The sequence below is a fragment of the Sander lucioperca genome, chromosome 13 (genome assembly GCF_008315115.2).
Source record: "Sander lucioperca isolate FBNREF2018 chromosome 13, SLUC_FBN_1.2, whole genome shotgun sequence".
NCBI classification, from domain to species: Eukaryota; Metazoa; Chordata; class Actinopteri; order Perciformes; family Percidae; genus Sander; species Sander lucioperca.
Window position 1 is genome coordinate 26,936,951 of NC_050185.1, and position 17,500 is coordinate 26,954,450.

At 41.6% G+C, this 17,500-nt stretch overlaps 3 protein-coding genes across 8 annotated transcripts in view; 1 reads left to right on the plus strand and 2 right to left on the minus strand.

Moving 5' to 3' along the window:
• The window catches only part of sra1 (steroid receptor RNA activator 1), a 13,354-nt gene extending 3,662 nt beyond the window's left edge, over positions 1-9,692 (minus strand). For 2 of the 4 annotated variants that reach the window (XM_035990842.1, XM_031318580.2), the window contains exons 1-4: positions 9,447-9,692; positions 6,106-6,207; positions 5,909-5,995; positions 5,243-5,403 (exon numbers count right to left, since the gene is read on the minus strand). In XM_035990842.1, coding sequence (XP_035846735.1) covers positions 5,243-5,403; positions 5,909-5,995; positions 6,106-6,207; positions 9,447-9,471 — 375 coding nt within the window. In that variant the 5' untranslated portion in view covers positions 9,472-9,692. The remainder of the gene's footprint in view (positions 1-5,242; positions 5,404-5,908; positions 5,996-6,105; positions 6,208-9,446) is intronic. The other 2 variants (XM_035990844.1, XM_035990843.1) reach the window with 1 other exon arrangement.
• Positions 1-17,500, minus strand: part of LOC116063573 (complement C1q-like protein 2) — a 417,866-nt gene that overhangs the window by 260,447 nt on the left and 139,919 nt on the right. The window lies entirely within an intron of this gene.
• apbb3 (amyloid beta (A4) precursor protein-binding, family B, member 3) overlaps positions 12,204-17,500 on the plus strand; it is a 19,592-nt gene continuing 14,295 nt past the window's right edge. For all 3 annotated transcript variants that reach the window (XM_031318584.2, XM_031318586.2, XM_031318585.2), the window contains exons 1-2: positions 12,204-12,554; positions 15,885-16,048. In XM_031318584.2, the coding sequence (XP_031174444.1) occupies positions 12,488-12,554; positions 15,885-16,048 (231 nt within the window). In that variant the 5' untranslated portion in view covers positions 12,204-12,487. The remainder of the gene's footprint in view (positions 12,555-15,884; positions 16,049-17,500) is intronic.

Below are 17,500 nucleotides of genomic sequence, written 5' to 3' on the forward strand. Positions count from 1 at the left end.
GGATGGTGTGGATGGTGGGGACGGTGGGGACGGTGGGGATGGTGGGGACGGTGGGGACGGTGGGGATGGTGGGGACGGTGGGGATGGTGGGGACGGTGGGGACAGTGGGGATGGTGTGGATGGTGGGGACGGTGGGGACGGTGGGGATGGTGGGGACGGTGGGGACGGTGGGGACGGTGGGGACGGTGGGGATGGTGGGGACGGTGGGGATGGTGGGGACGGTGGGGACGGTGGGGACGGTGGGGACGGTGGGGACGCGTACCTACCAGATTTCGTCATGAGTCATTTTGGACCCACCACTTTTTTTGAAAACCTCGAGCTCAATTTAGTTACAAAAAAAAAGTCCATAACACATATAATTCTTGAGCAACAGATGCCAAAAAATCCACAACAATCTCTATCCCCACAGGGCAGACACACACACACAGACACAGACACACACACAGACACAGACACACATACAGACACACACACACACACACACACACACACACACACACAGACACACACAGACACACACACACACACACACACACACACACAGCCGCTCTGCTGCTGCGCTGGCTGCATGCTCCTCTGTTCACTACGCTGTCTGTCGGGACATTCTGCTTAACGTGAAAAATCTTACCGTGGTTTAATGAACCTAAACAACGATCAATCATCACCACATTCCTCATGGCCATATCTTATAATAAACACTTAAGTCTGTCAAAAGAACTAAACCGAAATCCAACGATTATAGAAGTTATCTCACATTAGCGTTGTCTTCTTCATTGGCGCCTATGGCGAGGAAAAAGCTTGTACCTAAACAATGATCAATCATCACCAAATGTCTCTCTCATATTGCTCCTCATAACCACTGAAAACTGACAAAAAAATCGAACCAGAAATGTGGTGATGATTGATCGTTGTTTAGGTACATTAAACCACGTTAAGCTTGTTCACGTCATGACTTATAAAGCCCATGAGAACCGTGGGGAGTCAACCCACAGCCGCTCCGCTGCCCTGCTGAAAATGTGAAGCAGAAACTCTTAATGTCAGATAACGTCCATAATAATTGGACTTTGGGTTCGATTTTTTGACAGTTTTCAGTGGTTATGAGGAACAATATCAGAGAGAAATTTGGTAATCATTGATCATTGTTTAGGTACATTAAACCATGTTTTTATTCATTAGTAAGCTACAGGACAGCGCCTTTCAAAACATGACCTGCACGAAAGAGAAAAAAAAAAAAGAATGCGTCTCTGTCCCCAGCACATTTCAAACAGAACTGACGCCCATGCTGTTGCCCCAGATTGGTGTAAATTGAGATAACACAGGTATCTCACCAGTATGTTTATGAACCTCATACCATGATCGAGTTTTTAACAAAGGGATTCTGTGTTAATGTCGTAATCCTTTTAATTTAGCTGAATATAAATATGAATTGAGTGGTAGAGGGGATGTCATGCTTCTTTCCAAACTCTTCCAGGAACGTGGCGTTAATTGTGAGAACCAACAAGAGGCAGTAGTAAGTTGGGCAGCCCAATAATACCACTGGAGGTTTGGGGGTTTCCAGCCTCCTCTATCATAGGGGAGATACAGCAAAGATACGGAGTCTAGCCCGTCTGTTGTTCCAAATCAAATTACAGAACATGCTTTTCATCTCTGAAAAAACATGAGTAGGAGGACCAAGGGGAATGGAATGAACGAGGTAGAGAAATTTCAGAAGAACATTTAAGTATATTGATACGCCCTATCATGGAAATTGGTAACATGGACCATCTATTAATAGATTCAGAAACCGACTCTATTACTGGAGTATAATTTGCTTCTACTAAATCGTCAATTTTAGGGGTAATTCTACCAATAATACCAAGATAAGTGAAGCTATCTCTAACTATTTTCATTGGTGTTTGAACTGGGGGATTTACTCTTTCAGAGTGCTTAAAGTGCCCATATTATGAAAAAATCACTTTTTCTAGGATTTGGGGTGTTATGTTGAGTCTCTGGTGCTTCCACACACATACAAACTTTGAAAAAAACCCATCCATGCTGTTTAGAGTGAGGTACGGTTTCTGAATGTGTCCTGCCTTCAGTCTCTGGGTGAGCTGGTCAAAATCGGCACAGCTTGTGACGTCACAAGCCGAAACGAGCAGGCTAACCGCAACCATTAGCTCGTAGCGATAGCGTTAGCATGCTAACGCTAATGCTACCTCGTTCTCAATAGCAAAGCACAGCTACAACACACACAAGTTCACCATAATCTACAAAAGAACTACTTCCATGTGCGCCCTCATTTAGAAGTCTCCCAGCTAATCCTGCCTTGTAACTGACCCAAGTTGTAGAAACAGCCTTTCTTTTACTGTCTATGGAGCTAGCTAGCTGACATGATCTACATCTGAGCTACTGGGCATGTGCAGTGCAATCAAAGATAGTCCAGAAGAAGAAGAAGAAAAGAGGTCTCACTCTGTAGCTAAAACAGAGACCAGCTGAAAAGAGGATCTGCAGCAGTGAGAGAGAGCACTGCAGTACAACAACAATATGGTGTTTTTAGAAAATTAAACCATGTAAACCTATTCTGGTACAACCTTAAAATACAACTATGAACCTGAAAATGAGCTGAATATGGCTGCTTTAAGGAAAAGAATTTGGTTTGGTTTATGTATGGCTATAGAAAGACAACGGGGGGGGGGGGGGGTATCCAAGGGATAACATGTAAAAGCGAAAAACCCTTTTTTCCAACATGGTCCCTGATGTAAGAGAACAGGACATACAACACATCCAGTCCTTCTGAGGTTAACAATTAAAAAATAAAAACTACACATCAAAATACCAGATATAAAACACAATGAACTACAAAGCAATACATTACCCTGTCCCCAGTCTAGATTTAATTTCCCCCTAATTATCTATTTTATTCCACAAGTAGACCCTAACTTTATATCTAAAATCCCTTTTCGTTGCTGCCATTTTGATATGAAGTGGAAGACTATTCCATAAAATAATTCCTGTATAAAGGGTGCTCCCGATATAGCACTTTTCCTTTTTGTCAAGCTGCTCTCATTACTCAAACTTTGTCTTGATAGTTAAGAAACTTAAAGCCGGTGGGCACGTTCGATAATAACAGGACTCAGAAACGTGTCCGGTCCGAAGATTTCCGGCAGCCAGGTTTGAAGGAATGTAATCGCGTCACCAAAGAATTTCTAATAAGGGAAGAAGTTCCACTCTCTCGTTACTTCCGGCTTCTGAACTGGTTGCAGTTCCACCAGAGTTCCAAATAGGGGGCGCTCACAGGCCAGTGCAGAATGAATGGGACTCTATGGAGCTATACCCCTCAAAATCCACTTTTCTCAGGATATAATTTTTTGTCTAGTAATTTGAATGTTGCATTTGAAAGGGGAGGCTAAGAAAATACACACTGCTGGGTGTTAGATTTTTTTAAAGTGGCTTTTTTGTTCTAAAAAGCCTTTTAAAATGTCAATGACGTCATACACATATATGGCCAGAGATTCTGCTTTACGGCGAGCTCTGAGTCGCTTCCTTTGTTCTCTCGAGGCATCGACAACACAGCTGACAGGTTAGACTCTCCCTGTTAATACACGTGCTAGAAAGAGGTCTGCTAATGTTTTAAAGACCACGCCGAAATATTCACTCTGACATTCTGGTTCTGCTTCGGATGCCGTCAAGCGGGATCTCCGATCGTAATCAGTCCTTCACTGACCAATCAGCATTCATTAGCAGAATGCTAGCGTGTTATGGGCAACAACGACTCAACCTGTAACAAATCGAAAGGGCATAAATACTCGTTCATTCAACTTTCGACCTATAATCCATGTTGAACTTGCAAAAACTACAATCAAATCTGAGATTTCTCAACGACAATCAGGCGAAAGAGACAAATTTAGCCGTCTAGCTCCATAGGGTCCCATTCATTTTGCACTGGACCGTGATCACCCCCAGTGGAACTCTGGTGGAACTGCAACCAAAGAAGGTACAATGGGGCTTAATAGGGAGTGGAACGGCTTTCCGTAGACGGGCTTTGGCGTCACCCACTTCAGCTTTCTCAGGCAATCCAATCAGCCGTAGGTTGGATCTCCGGTGTCTGTTTTCGAGGTCATCAAGTTTTAGTGTTAGCTCTTGAACTTTCTTTTGAAGGGACTTTTCCTTGCCAGTTAGCGCTGAAATGTCATCTTCAGCTTTGCCAATGCGGGACTCTGCCGACGTTAGCCTCTCTGAAAAAGCACCAGTTGCTTCTTTTATCTCTTGGTTACACGAGACGACTTCACGTAACTGAACAGAGAAGTCAGCTCTCATTAAATGAATGGTGGCTAAAATGTTAGCCCCATCGGCTTGGTGGCAATTATTAAACCAAACTAGTTGGTTGAGGGTCGATTTGTCAAAATGGAAGTGCTAAATGGAACACACAGCTCAAAAACCTGCCGCCTCTCAGGTAGACGCCATAACCGGAAGTCCAAAATAAACCCTTAATTCACCCATTTACATGTGGAAATATGCTGGCTCTATACACTAAAAGTCCTGATTATTTACATGGAGTCTGGTGGAGATATGCTGGCTCTATACACTAAAAGTCCTGATTATTTACATGGAGTCTGGTGGAGATATGCTGGCTCTATACACTAAAAGTCCTGATTATTTACATGGAGTCTGGTGGAGATATGCTGGCTCTATACACTAAAAGTCCTGATTATTTACATGGAGTCTGGTGGAGATATGCTGGCTCTATACACGCTAAAAGTCCTGATTATTTACATGAGGTCTGGTGGAAATATGCTGGCTCTATACACGCTAAAAGTCCTGATTATTTACATGGAGTCTGGTGGAAATATGCTGGCTCTATACACGCTAAAAGTCCTGATTATTTACATGGAGTCTGGTGGAAATATGCTGGCTCTATACACACTAAAAGTCCTGATTATTTACATGGAGTCTGGTGGAGATATGCTGGCTCTATACACTAAAAGTCCTGATTATTTACATGGAGTCTGGTGGAGATATGCTGGCTCTATACACTCTAAAAGTCCTGATTATTTACATGGAGTCTGGTGTAGTTTGGTGATGGTGATTTCAGGGTTGTTTCATGTTAAACTAAAAGGATCTTACTCTTTAACTAAAAGGTCTATCTCTGTAGGGATCCATCCCATAATGTTGTCAGTGTCCATCAGTCACTTAGACACATAAACATGGAACATAGAGTCCAGGTTAGGTAACCTTTTAGTAAATGAAAAGTCTTCTTACTCACTTTAACCGTTTGTCTACAGGCGGCGAGCGCTCGGTTCAACACCGACACCACGCGCTCTACGTCAGGCTCGCTCTCCGATTGGCTGCTGTCGGCCGGTCTCTGACTTCTCATTGGTCCCAGAGGAGGAGGGGGCGTGGCCACACAGCCCAGAGGAGGACGAGCTGCAAGGAAGAGTCAAAAAGCTGCAGTCAAATCGGACCATTTTGACACTTTTTGACATGTTTTTGATGCTTTCTTTTGACATTTTTGTATAATATTTTTGACTTTGACTACTTTTGTTGACATTTTCCAACATTTGTCATTTTGTCCACATTTTGGTTGCTTTCTTAAACATTTTTTCAACGTCACTTTTTTCAACATTTTTGTCACTATATTCAACATTTTTGTCACTATTTTCAACATTTTTGTCACTATATTCAACATTTTTGTCACTATATTCAACATTTTTGACACTATATTCAACATTTTTGTCACTTTATTCAATATTTTTGACAATTTGTGACTTTTTAAAGTATTTTTGTGACATTTTTTTGACTGTTAAGTCGCTTTTTTTGACATTGGCTGTTCTCTCTCTAGGTTTGTGGCCCTTGTTCTCGACCTACCCAGCATGCACTGGGAGACGTCTCCCAGCATGCACTGGGAGACGTCTCCAGCGAGGCTCCTTACCTGGGTGTAGAGGGGGCGGGGTGACACCTCTGGGAGGCGGAGACAGAGGATTGGAGGAGGGAGGCGTCGGGGGTGGGGCTCCTACACCTGAGGACCAATCAGAGACGAGCTGTTTGAGGCATGAAGGGGCAGAGTGATGAAGGTATATATATATATATATATATATATATATATATATAAAAACGTAGTCAGTATACCTGGAGCTGCTCTCTTGTTCAGGAGGTTCCTGTGTGGCCCGCGGGCCGTCTGGAGGCCGTACGAGAACTGAGGGGGGTCGTTCCAACCCCGCTCCTGGTTACCTAGGTAACACACACACACACACACACACAGTTTTATTTGAGAAGCTGTTAGTAATTAAAAACTGTCAATCTACCTGCCACATTGGCGGGTAGCCAATGAGAATTGAGTGATTCAGACTTGTAACTATCGGTAAGCAGGGTACGCCGTTGCTTACGGGCCTGGTCCAATCAGGGGCCTGCATCACTGGAAGACATTGATTGACAGCCGGGGCCCCCTATCGCATTTTCATTACTCACACAATCCCAGCATCCCACGGGCAGCCACTGACCAAGCGGGAGTGAGAACGGGTCAAATTAATTTCCTAGTTTCTGATATGAAGACGAGACGTGTATGTGACTCGAACATCTAACATTTACCAACAAAACGTACAGCGAACGACCGTCAAAACATTTCAGACCGTCCTGCCAACCTGTATACATTTTAACATCAATGTACGCTGGAACGATTTTCACTCTAAAGTCAGCGCTGCTGTTTCAATCTGTCGGCTCTCTGCAGCAGGCGGGGCTGCTCCGTTTCCCCCGCAACTGACGCTCACACACAATCACACACACACACACACACACAGACACACAAACACACGCACGCACACACAAACGCACAGACACACACACAAACGCACACGGTGGATGCAGAAAAAAACGCAGATGAGACGTACAGGATGACCTAAATTGAGGACAGCTACGTTATTGTAAGTGCAATGATAAGTTAAAGTCCAATAAGTACTTTATTAAACCGTATGAATGTGTGTCCCAGGCCAGGATAGGAAATTAACTAAACAATGTAAAGATCAACAAGCCACTGACAATGACAGATATGTTCATATTTGATTCATCCAATAAATAATTCTGTATCTTAAATCCACCAGCCTTTTTCATATTATACCAACATTTGCAGCATCCTGAGCCTTTTTGGTTCCTAGGAAATCTCAGCCCAGAATAATGAATTAATAGTAATAAGTATTATTCTCCCCAAAACAAGTTTCCTTTTTATTTATTTTTTTATTTTTAAGAAGTATACAAAAAACATTCATGTGTTATGGTGCGCATTCACCAGTGTTTTGTTGTTGTTGTGGTGGCGTAGGCTACTCCTGATTTTGTCAATCATCTCATCTCTTATATCAGTGGCGTAACGAGCCAACACCGGGCCCCTATGCAGGATTATCAAGGCGGGCTGCCATCAATAGGACAGGACAGGATCATAGAGTCACAGCAATTCCTGTTTTTCACCTTTATGACGCAAAAAAAAAGTGGCTGGTAAAAAGATTTAAAAATCCACCTGCCACAGTGGCTGGTGGTCAAAAAAGTTAACTTCATGCCCTGTATATACATATATATATATAAAATATATATGTGTCTGTCTGTGTGTGTCTGTGTGTGTGTGTGTGTCTGTGTGTGTGTCTGTCTCTCTGTGTGTGTCCCTGTGTGTGTGTGTCTCTGTGTGTGTGTGTCTCTGTGTGTGTGTCTCTGTGTGTGTGTCTCTGTGTGTGTGTCTCTCTGTGTGTGTGTGTGTGTGTGTGTGTGTGTGTGTGTGTGTGTGTGTGTGCACGTGTGTGTGTGTGTGTGTGTGTGTGTGTGTGTGTGTGTGTGTGTGTGTGTGTGTGTCTGTGTGTGTGTCTGTCTCTCTGTGTGTCCCTGTGTGTGTGTGTCTCTGTGTGTGTCTGTGTGTGTGTCTGTCTCTCTGTGTGTCCCTGTGTGTGTGTGTCTCTGTGTGTGTGTGTCTGTGTGTGTGTCTGTGTGTGTGTCTCTCTGTGTGTGTGTGTGTGTGTGTGTGTGTGTGTGTGTGTGCGTGTGTGTGTGTGTGTGTGTGTGTGTGTGTGTGTGTCTGTGTGTATATATCATATTTTCTATATTCTGTATGTGTGCTGTGTGTCTTATATTTTGCTGCTGTAGCACTGAAATGTCACAATTTAGGATTAATAAAGTCTATTAATCTAATCTCATGAATACAGCAGTAACTACGACAGTAAATCAATCTGAATGTGATCAGATATTGTGTGATATATGTTATGGTGCCTCCATAGTTAGCTGTTAATATCTGGGTCACAGAATAGGGCGGGACACCATGACTGAGTTCAACCAAACTCCATTGAATTTTTGGCTGCTTTTTCAGTCGGGACAGCATGACACGACACGTCACAGGACAGACCAGTTCAGCCACTAATGTTGCATTTTAGATGGTCAAAGACAACTTAAATTCAGTAAAATCCTCTAGTTTATTCACACAGCCACATGACATGCACACCACTGCTCAAACGTTATTCATTGTTGAGTAAATCGGGATTGAGAAAACAGCAGGGAAACATGTAATACACCTTCTATTTGTACCTTAATAAATACTATTTGGCGAAGTATTTGTATGCCGAACTAAAAACAAAACCTGATTAATTCATACATGTCATAATTAATGTTTATAAAGTGTGTGATTCTTGCCTTGAGGCCTAACGGAACATTAACTTGCCTGATTTTTTAATGGAGTTCGTCGGACCGGTTATTTAAAAAAATGTATTTCTCTCATTCCTGGGATTAAAGTAATTAAACCGTAATGCTAGCTGTTAGCTGTTAACTCAATCACGTTACATTTCTAACATCACCTGTTAATATATCTATATCTGGGTCAAAGAAGGGGATCAAACACCGGAACAAGGTCCATCAACAGCCATTTAAATGCCCACTGAATCACACCAGACTCCATTGAACTTCTGGCTATTTTTCAAATCGGGACAGGACTTGACAATTTTTTCACTAAATGCTGCATTTCGATTACAGATTGTACCGGTACTTTACTTCATAGATATATTATACTGTCAGTATATATATCTATGACTTTACTTAAGCTAAATGTTCAAATATAGAGTTTATTTACACCGCCACAACTGCTAAAATGCGAGTGACGCTAACGTTACCGATAACGTCAACTCTGTAAATCAACCTCTAATAAACCTTGTATTTTTTCATATTTGGTGAAATATTTATATGCCGAAGTGAAGACAACAAGCAGATACTTCGTAAAGTCATTGTTCGTGTTTAAAAAGTGAGACATTCTTGCCTTGAGGCTTAAGGGAATATAAACTTGACAGATATCTGAATGGAGTTCGTTAAACCGGTCTGCTAATAACTCTCCATGACTCCTGGAGGTAATACAGGAGCAGACGTATCGTGCTAGCCCGTTAGCTTTACAGCACAGACACTAATTACAGATTTAAATAATGATATTAACTTTATATGAAGCCAACTCTCACCTGGTTTAATGTACAGGTCATCCATGTTGGAGTCCGATAACTTAGTTAGAGCTTCTTCCTCCTGGTGACGAAGCTAAGCTAAGGGCTAGGCTAACTCGAAGCTAAAACAACATTAAATGTTGAAGATAACTTTTGGGTTTAAACCATTGACATATATAAACTGATATCTTATTAAAACTCGCCTTTGGGAACATTACCGTGTTGTCTTTAGTTTACGTGTCATAGATGACACGGCACTAAAAAAACAACAACTTCCGCTCAGAATTTCAAAATAAGAGCTCAAAGCATCAAATTAATCTCGTTCTTGTTTTTGTTATAATTTTCATTTGTGTGGGACTTATTTCATCCCAAATTAATTTTATTTGATGCATATTTGTCTTTTTCGTTTATTTGTTGCAAGAAACATTCTTCATGCATGCTGCTCAATATCTCTGTTTATTAATATTTTATGTTATTTTAAGTAAAAATCTAAATCTTCCTTTAATGAGATGTAATTTTTTTATTTTTCACTTTTTATTTACTTTATTTAATTTTAAGTAATTATTTTTAAACATCAAATGCTGTCAATACAAATCAAATACAACTGACGTTTTTTTTTTTATCATTTATTAATTTATTTCATTATTTATTTTTATTTAGAATTTATTTATTTATCTGTTTTTTTAATTTATTTTTTATGCATTTAATTTTTTTTTATGTACGTATTTATTTGATTTTATTTTAAGAATTTATTCTCTAACTTCAAAAGCTGTAAAAATTAAAATAGAACTGACATTTTCTTTTTGTCAGCCAACTGCAAAAGCTGCAACAAACTTTTTAGGCTTTTATTTTGCAGGAGAACTGGTATGACTTCCTGTATGTTCCTGAGCTTCACACACTCCCGGTAGTCACACGTGGCCACTGGTGTCATCACGCCTACTATGACGTCACCAAGCCTAGTCTGACCTCTGCAGAGAATCAAGTAAAATATATAAAATAATAATAATAATAATAATAATAATAATAATAATAATAATAACAATAAATTCTTTGAGTTAAACATCAGTTGGATGTACGTGTCATCCTCCCAAAAACCCAAAGATTAAAAATGATGTCATACAAAGTGCCAGTTAAGTGTTTATTCAGCTGATTATTTTTTATAATTTTGATCCAAAATAAAATCTGCAGAATTCAGTGACTTTAATGATTTTCTGTTTGGGGGAAAAGATATTTTGCAGGTCGCCGCGGAGCTCGTAGCCGCGGAACTCGGCGCCACGGAGCTCGTAGCCGGCCAGCGTCACATAGAGTTGGGCAATATATCGATATTATAACGATATCGTGATATGAGACTAGATATCGTCTTAGATTTTGGATATCGTAATATCGTAATATGGCATAAGCGTTGTCTTTTCCTGGTTTTAAAGGCTGCATTACAGTAAAGTGATGTCATCACAGTAAAGTGATGTCATTACAGTAAAGTGATGTCATTGTCTGACCTTACCAGACTGTTATAACTGTTCTATTATTTACCATTTACCCACTTAGTCATTATATCCACATTACTGGTGATTACTCATCTAAAATCTCATTGTGTAAATATTTTGTGAAAGCACCAATAGTCAACACTACGATATCGTTACGGTATCGATATCGAGGTATTTGGTCAAAAATATCGTGATATCTGATTTTCTCCATATCGTCCAGCCATAGAAAAAAAAAAATATTGCTTGTGTAGTATTCCATTATTATTTCATGTATATTGTTTAATGTTTACTCTGTATGTGTCTGATATTTTTGCTGCTGCAACACCGTTATTTCCCATTTTTTTGGATCAATAAAAATCTCTCTATCTATCTATCTATCTATCTATCTATCTATCTATCTATCTATCATCTATCTATCTCTCTATCTATCTCTCTCTATCTCTCTATCTATCTCTCTCTCTATCTATCTATCTATCTATCTCTCTCTCTATCTATCTATCTATCTCTCTCTCTATCTATCTATCTATCTCAATCTCTATCTATCTCTCTATCTCTCTCTCTATCTCTCGATCTATCTATCTCTCTATCTCTGACGCCCAGTTCAGACCATGCTAGAACGTCTCGTCTCATTGGTGTGAACTGGCAGCTTTGCAGTGTTGTAAATCTTTCTCAGAATCAGAATCAGAATCATCTTTATTGGCCAGGTTTGCGTAAACAAACAAGGAATTTGACTCCGGTTCATCGTTGCTCTCAAAGTACAACACGTACTTAACATGTAAAGATGGGGGGGGGGGGGGGGGGGCCCAAATACTGAAAACTGGCCAGTGCAAACCTCCCCTTCTTCTGTATTTCCTTTACATAAATAAGTACATTTGCAGCAGAACTTGATGCAGAAAAATTCCATTCACATTTCAATTCTGCTCAAAAGTGGAGCTCTCATCCAAAGATATGTCTATGAATTATACAGCTGATGTATTACAGGATTTATTTTAAGAAACTGTGATGATTTAGTTTATCTATTCCTTAAAAATGTATCTGAGTCCTGACATTAAAGTCAGAATACCGACTGATTCATACTCTTCTAGACGTTATAGAAATGTTCTTTCATGTCATTTTTTACAGTGAAGGTCGAGTGATGGAGAGAGAGAGGGAGGGAGGGAGGGATGACGTCATCAGGGGGAGGAGAGAGACAGAGAGAGAGAGGATAGCAGCATCCTTAATCCGACAGAGGGAGAGGGAGGAGGGACGGACGAGAGGAGAGAGAGAGAGAGAGAGAGAGAGAGAGAAAGAGAGAGAGAGACAGAGAGAGAGACAGAGAGAGAGAGAGAGAGAGCGAGACAGAGAGAGAGAGACAGAGAGAGAGAGAAAACGCTGGGACGGGAATCAAATAGAGAAGAATAAGACTGATGTTGTCGTCTGAGAGAGTCACCGAGACGGAGAGAGAGGCAGGGAGCAGGCTTTAACTGGGCCTGAGTGTGTGTGTGTGTGTGTGTCTCTGTGAGTGTGTGTGTGTGTGTGTGTGTGTGTGTGTGTGTGTGTGTGTGTGTGTTGGAGGGCGATCAGCTGATTGGAGCACACATGTTGGAGGGCGGAGCCATGATGGGCAAAGATTACATGTTGGCCATCCTCATAGTCAACTATGACGGTGAGACACACACACACACACACACACACACACACACACACACACACACACACACACACACACACACACACACACACACACACACACACACACACACACACACACACACACATATATCTTCTTTTAATGTTATACAGGATTATAGTGTAAATGGCAGTGCATTCTGGGAGAATAAAATGATATTACAGTACTATCTGTGAAATGGTATTTACTATTAATACCAATGCATCTTGGGAAAATAAAGGAAAAGGGGGGAAGTACACTGCTGCCAGTATATTACTGTACATTTAAATATTACAGTAAGAAACTTATGGAGCTAAAAGAGTCTCAATAAAGATAAATGCACACACTACATTCACTTATGCACACACAGGATTCATAAATACACACACAGGATACACAAATGCTCACAAAATTCATAAATACACACACAAAATTTAAAAAGCACAGAAGATTCACAAATGCATACAAAATTCAGAAATGTATTTCTGATGCACACACAAATATATCTTGATTTACAAACTGCTTGCGGTCTGTGAACTTCACTGCATTTGTGTGTGAATTTTGAGACTGTCCTGAATTGGCTCGACACACAAATGCCTTTTTTTAAACAGGGAATGATCTACAACCAATCAGATATCTCCCTTGTTTTAGCCAATCACAAGAACGCACCCCACGTGGGGGATTGTTAACTTATAAGCCAATCACATGAACGCGTTCACACAGCGCTGTATGAATGTGGGTGGAGTCATCCATTCTCGTAGTTAATCACGTAATGTTTTGCTCAACTTTAGGAGCTCCACACAGTCTGACGAGAAAGCGGCAAACTCCACCCAGAGAAAGTCACCGTTTCTCGGTTACTGGACGACCGGGGCTCGGGGCTCCGGAGCTGGATGGCTGCCAGCTGCCGGCATAACTTTCATATATTTACAGTTTGAATGTCGTCACGTCACTTATAAAATAGCTACCCCAAGGTCTTATAAAGCTAACTATGATGTCCAATTTCAATTTAATGCATTTTTGTGAACATTAGGGGTCTCCTTAGGAGGAGCTGCTAGCTAGGCTAGCTATGTGTCCCATTTAATCCTATGGGAAAGATCGTTGCTACACTTTCGGCATAATTTTAGAATATTTACAGTTTGAATTTCGTCATGCCACTTATAGAACATCTACCCCAATGTCTTATAAAGCTAACTATGGTGTCCGATTTCAATGTAATGCTTTTTGTGAACATTAGGGGTTTCGTTCCAGAGGTCTAAGAGGAGGCTAGCTAGCTCACATTATAATTACACACATTATAAGATTAACTGGAACCTGCGGTAAGAGATCACAGCGGCCATTTAGCAGGAAGAGAGGAGCTGCAGGCCCTGGAGCTCTGTCAGGGCAGCGCCGTTTGGTAGTCCATTAACCCAAAAAACGGTGAGTTTGCGCGGGTATGGAGTGCCGTGGGCTGCCAGCCGTGACGGAGCTCCATCTACCTCCCAGCAGGCCGGGCGGCGAGGCAGCAACACAGGCAGCACCGGCCGCTGAACTCCCGACACACAGTCGGACAAAATTTGCAATTAGCCATCAATTTTGGTAAAACGACCCATATTTGACCTCTACATAGTTGATTTCTCACATAAAATGTTGTCAGAAGTGAATTTAATGATGAATAAGATGGTGAAAATTGTTAAAAATGTCCCGTTGTTGGTTGTTGCTCCGTCTGCAAGTTCCGAGTTGGCAGTGGGCGGGACTTATAAGTTCGACCAATCAAGTACACCTAGGAAAAGGGAAAAGACCCTGCTCTGAAGTAGGAGCTAAAAAAGTACGCTACTGAGGCCAGAGGAACTTAATAATCCCCAAATTTTTCCTATCGTAACACGACGAAAAAATCTTTCTAGGAATGTTTAGTTCTAAGAACTGCAAAAATCCCTCCGGTCAGAAAGCCCCTCATGACTCCTACACCACATTCATACAGCGCTGTGTGAACGCGTTCATGTGATTGGCTAAAACAAGGGAGATATCTGATTGGTTGTAGATCATTCCCTGTTTAAAAAAAGGCATTTGTGTGTCGAGCCAAGTCAGGGGAGTCTCAGAATTCACACACAAATGCAGTGAAGTTCACAGACCGCAAGCAGTTTGTAAATCAAGATATATTTGTGTGTGCATCAGAAATACATTTCTGAATCTTGTCCTGTGCATTTGTGAATCTTCTGTGCTTTTTAAATTTTGTGTGTGTATTTATGAATCCTGTGTGTGATTTATCTTTATTGAGACTCTTTTAGCTCCATAGAAACTGTCTATTTACAGTAAAATACCTTAAACTTTAAGAAAGTAGTTTACTGGGGAAGCTGCTACCAGAATATTAAGATTAAACCTCTCTGAATGAACACACACACACACACACAACCACACACACACACACACACACACACACACAACCACACACACACACACACACACACACACACACACACACACACACACACACACACACACACACACACACACACACACACACACACACACACACACACACACACACACACACATACACACACACACACATACACACACACACACACACACGCACGCACAACCACACACACAACCACACACACACACACACAGACACACACGCACAACCACACACACACACACACACAGACACACACACACACACACACACACACACACAACCACACACAACCACACACACACACACACACACACACACACACACACACACACACACACACACACACACACACAACCACACACACATAAGTAAGGAAAGGATTAAGGTGAGGGTGTGGGTGCGCAGACCGTCATATTTTGTGCAGAACTGTGTTCATTGTGTTTTGGTAATGTTGGAGGTGGAGATGTTCACCTTAAAAACAGTTTCCTGGTGTCATCATAATAGTTCAATAACTGAAGTGTGTTTTTCAAATGTTCTAATGAAGGATTTGTGCAATTGAGAAATATAATTTTCTCTTTCACTTATGTTGTTATAATAATATATATATATATATATATTTATAAATGTGCCAAAAATATAAACAATCAGATATATAAACAATCTAACAAGAGCAGAGAGCAACAATAATATCAAATATTAAGAATAATATACAAATAAAATACAGAATAAATATTCTAAATAGCACAAATCCTTCATCACACCAATGTGAAAACACACTGAAGAGAATGTAATTATTACATATAGCACTAAGAACAGAAAACACAAACTACAACTACAACCTGACCTCTCTGGCCTTCCTTGATGAAATCATCAATGATGTCATCGTATGAAATCTGTGTGTGTGTGTGTGTGTGTGTGTGTGTGTGTAGACAACATCTGGACAGACCAGAACCTGCTGCTGGATCCAGACCTCCCCTCTGGATGGAGAACCATCAAAGACTCGACAGGAACGTACTACTGGCACGTTCCCACGGGGGCCACGCAGTGGCATCACCCCCGCCTCAGTGGGACGCCAACGCTGCTCCACACACAGGTTACACACACACACACACACACACACACACACACACACACACACACACACACACACACAGACACACACAGACACACACACACACAGACACACACACACACAGGTTACACACACACACACACACACACACACACACAGACACACACAGACACACACACACAGACACACGCACACACACAGACACACGCACACACACACAGACACACACAGACACACACAGACACACGCACACACACACACACACAGACACACGCACACACACAGACACACGCACACACACACAGACACACACAGACACACGCACACACACACACACAGACACACGCACACACACAGACACACACACACACACACACACACACACACACACACACAGACACATACACACACAGAAACACGCACGCACGCACACACACACACACACACACACACACACACACACACACACACACACACACACATACACACACAGAAACATGCACGCACGCATACACTGGTTACACCCTCTAATAACTCCACATACACACTGCCAGTATAGTTTTGGGCTCTATTTCTGATATTTGTAGCGTTTTCACGTCAGTTTCTTTGGTATGATTATGTCAGTGTTTGCGGGACGTCCCGAGCTAGCTGGAGTTCTCCACCCCTCTAATGTTGAGCCCTGGGGTCTGACTGGAAAAACATCCCATAGTTGAAGTCTCATCTTACCAGTCGATTACTTTCCAACAAACTGCTGACTGTAGTTCATCATATCTCTGTCTCTCGGTCAGCTGACTCAGCAGCTCATGTCTCCGAGGCTCATTAATTATTCACGTTCTTCTCCTCTCTCCTCGCCTCCCGTTCAGCCGTTTGACCTCTGATCACTTTGGACATTTTGTTCCACATCACCGTGACGATGATGTTACAAACGGAGCCGACACGTCTCCCGTTACATGCCGAGTCACAGAACAGATTCTTCTCTTGTTCATGACTCGGGGAAATGTGATGACACATGTTCATCAGCTACTCTGCACCGAGCCAGGCTAACAGTTTCCCTCTGTTTCCAGTCTTTATGCTAAGCTAAGCTAACCGTACCTGTATATACAGTATCTCATGAAAGTCAGTACACCCCTATGTTAAATTCCCATAGAGGCAGGCAGACTTTTATTTTGAAAGGCCAGTTATTTCATGGATCCAGGATACTATGCATCCTGATAAAGTTCCCTTGGCCCCCACATCATGACATACCCTTCACCATACCCCCACATCATCACATACCCTTCACCATACCCCCACATCATCACATACCCTTCACCATACCCCCACATCATCACATACCCTTCACCATACCCCACATCATCACATACCCTTCACCATACCTTGAGATTGGCATGGGGTACTTTCCATAAGATCATCTCTCAATGCAAATCAAACCAGCTATTAGGCTAACTGACATAAAACCATGTTAATCTCTAG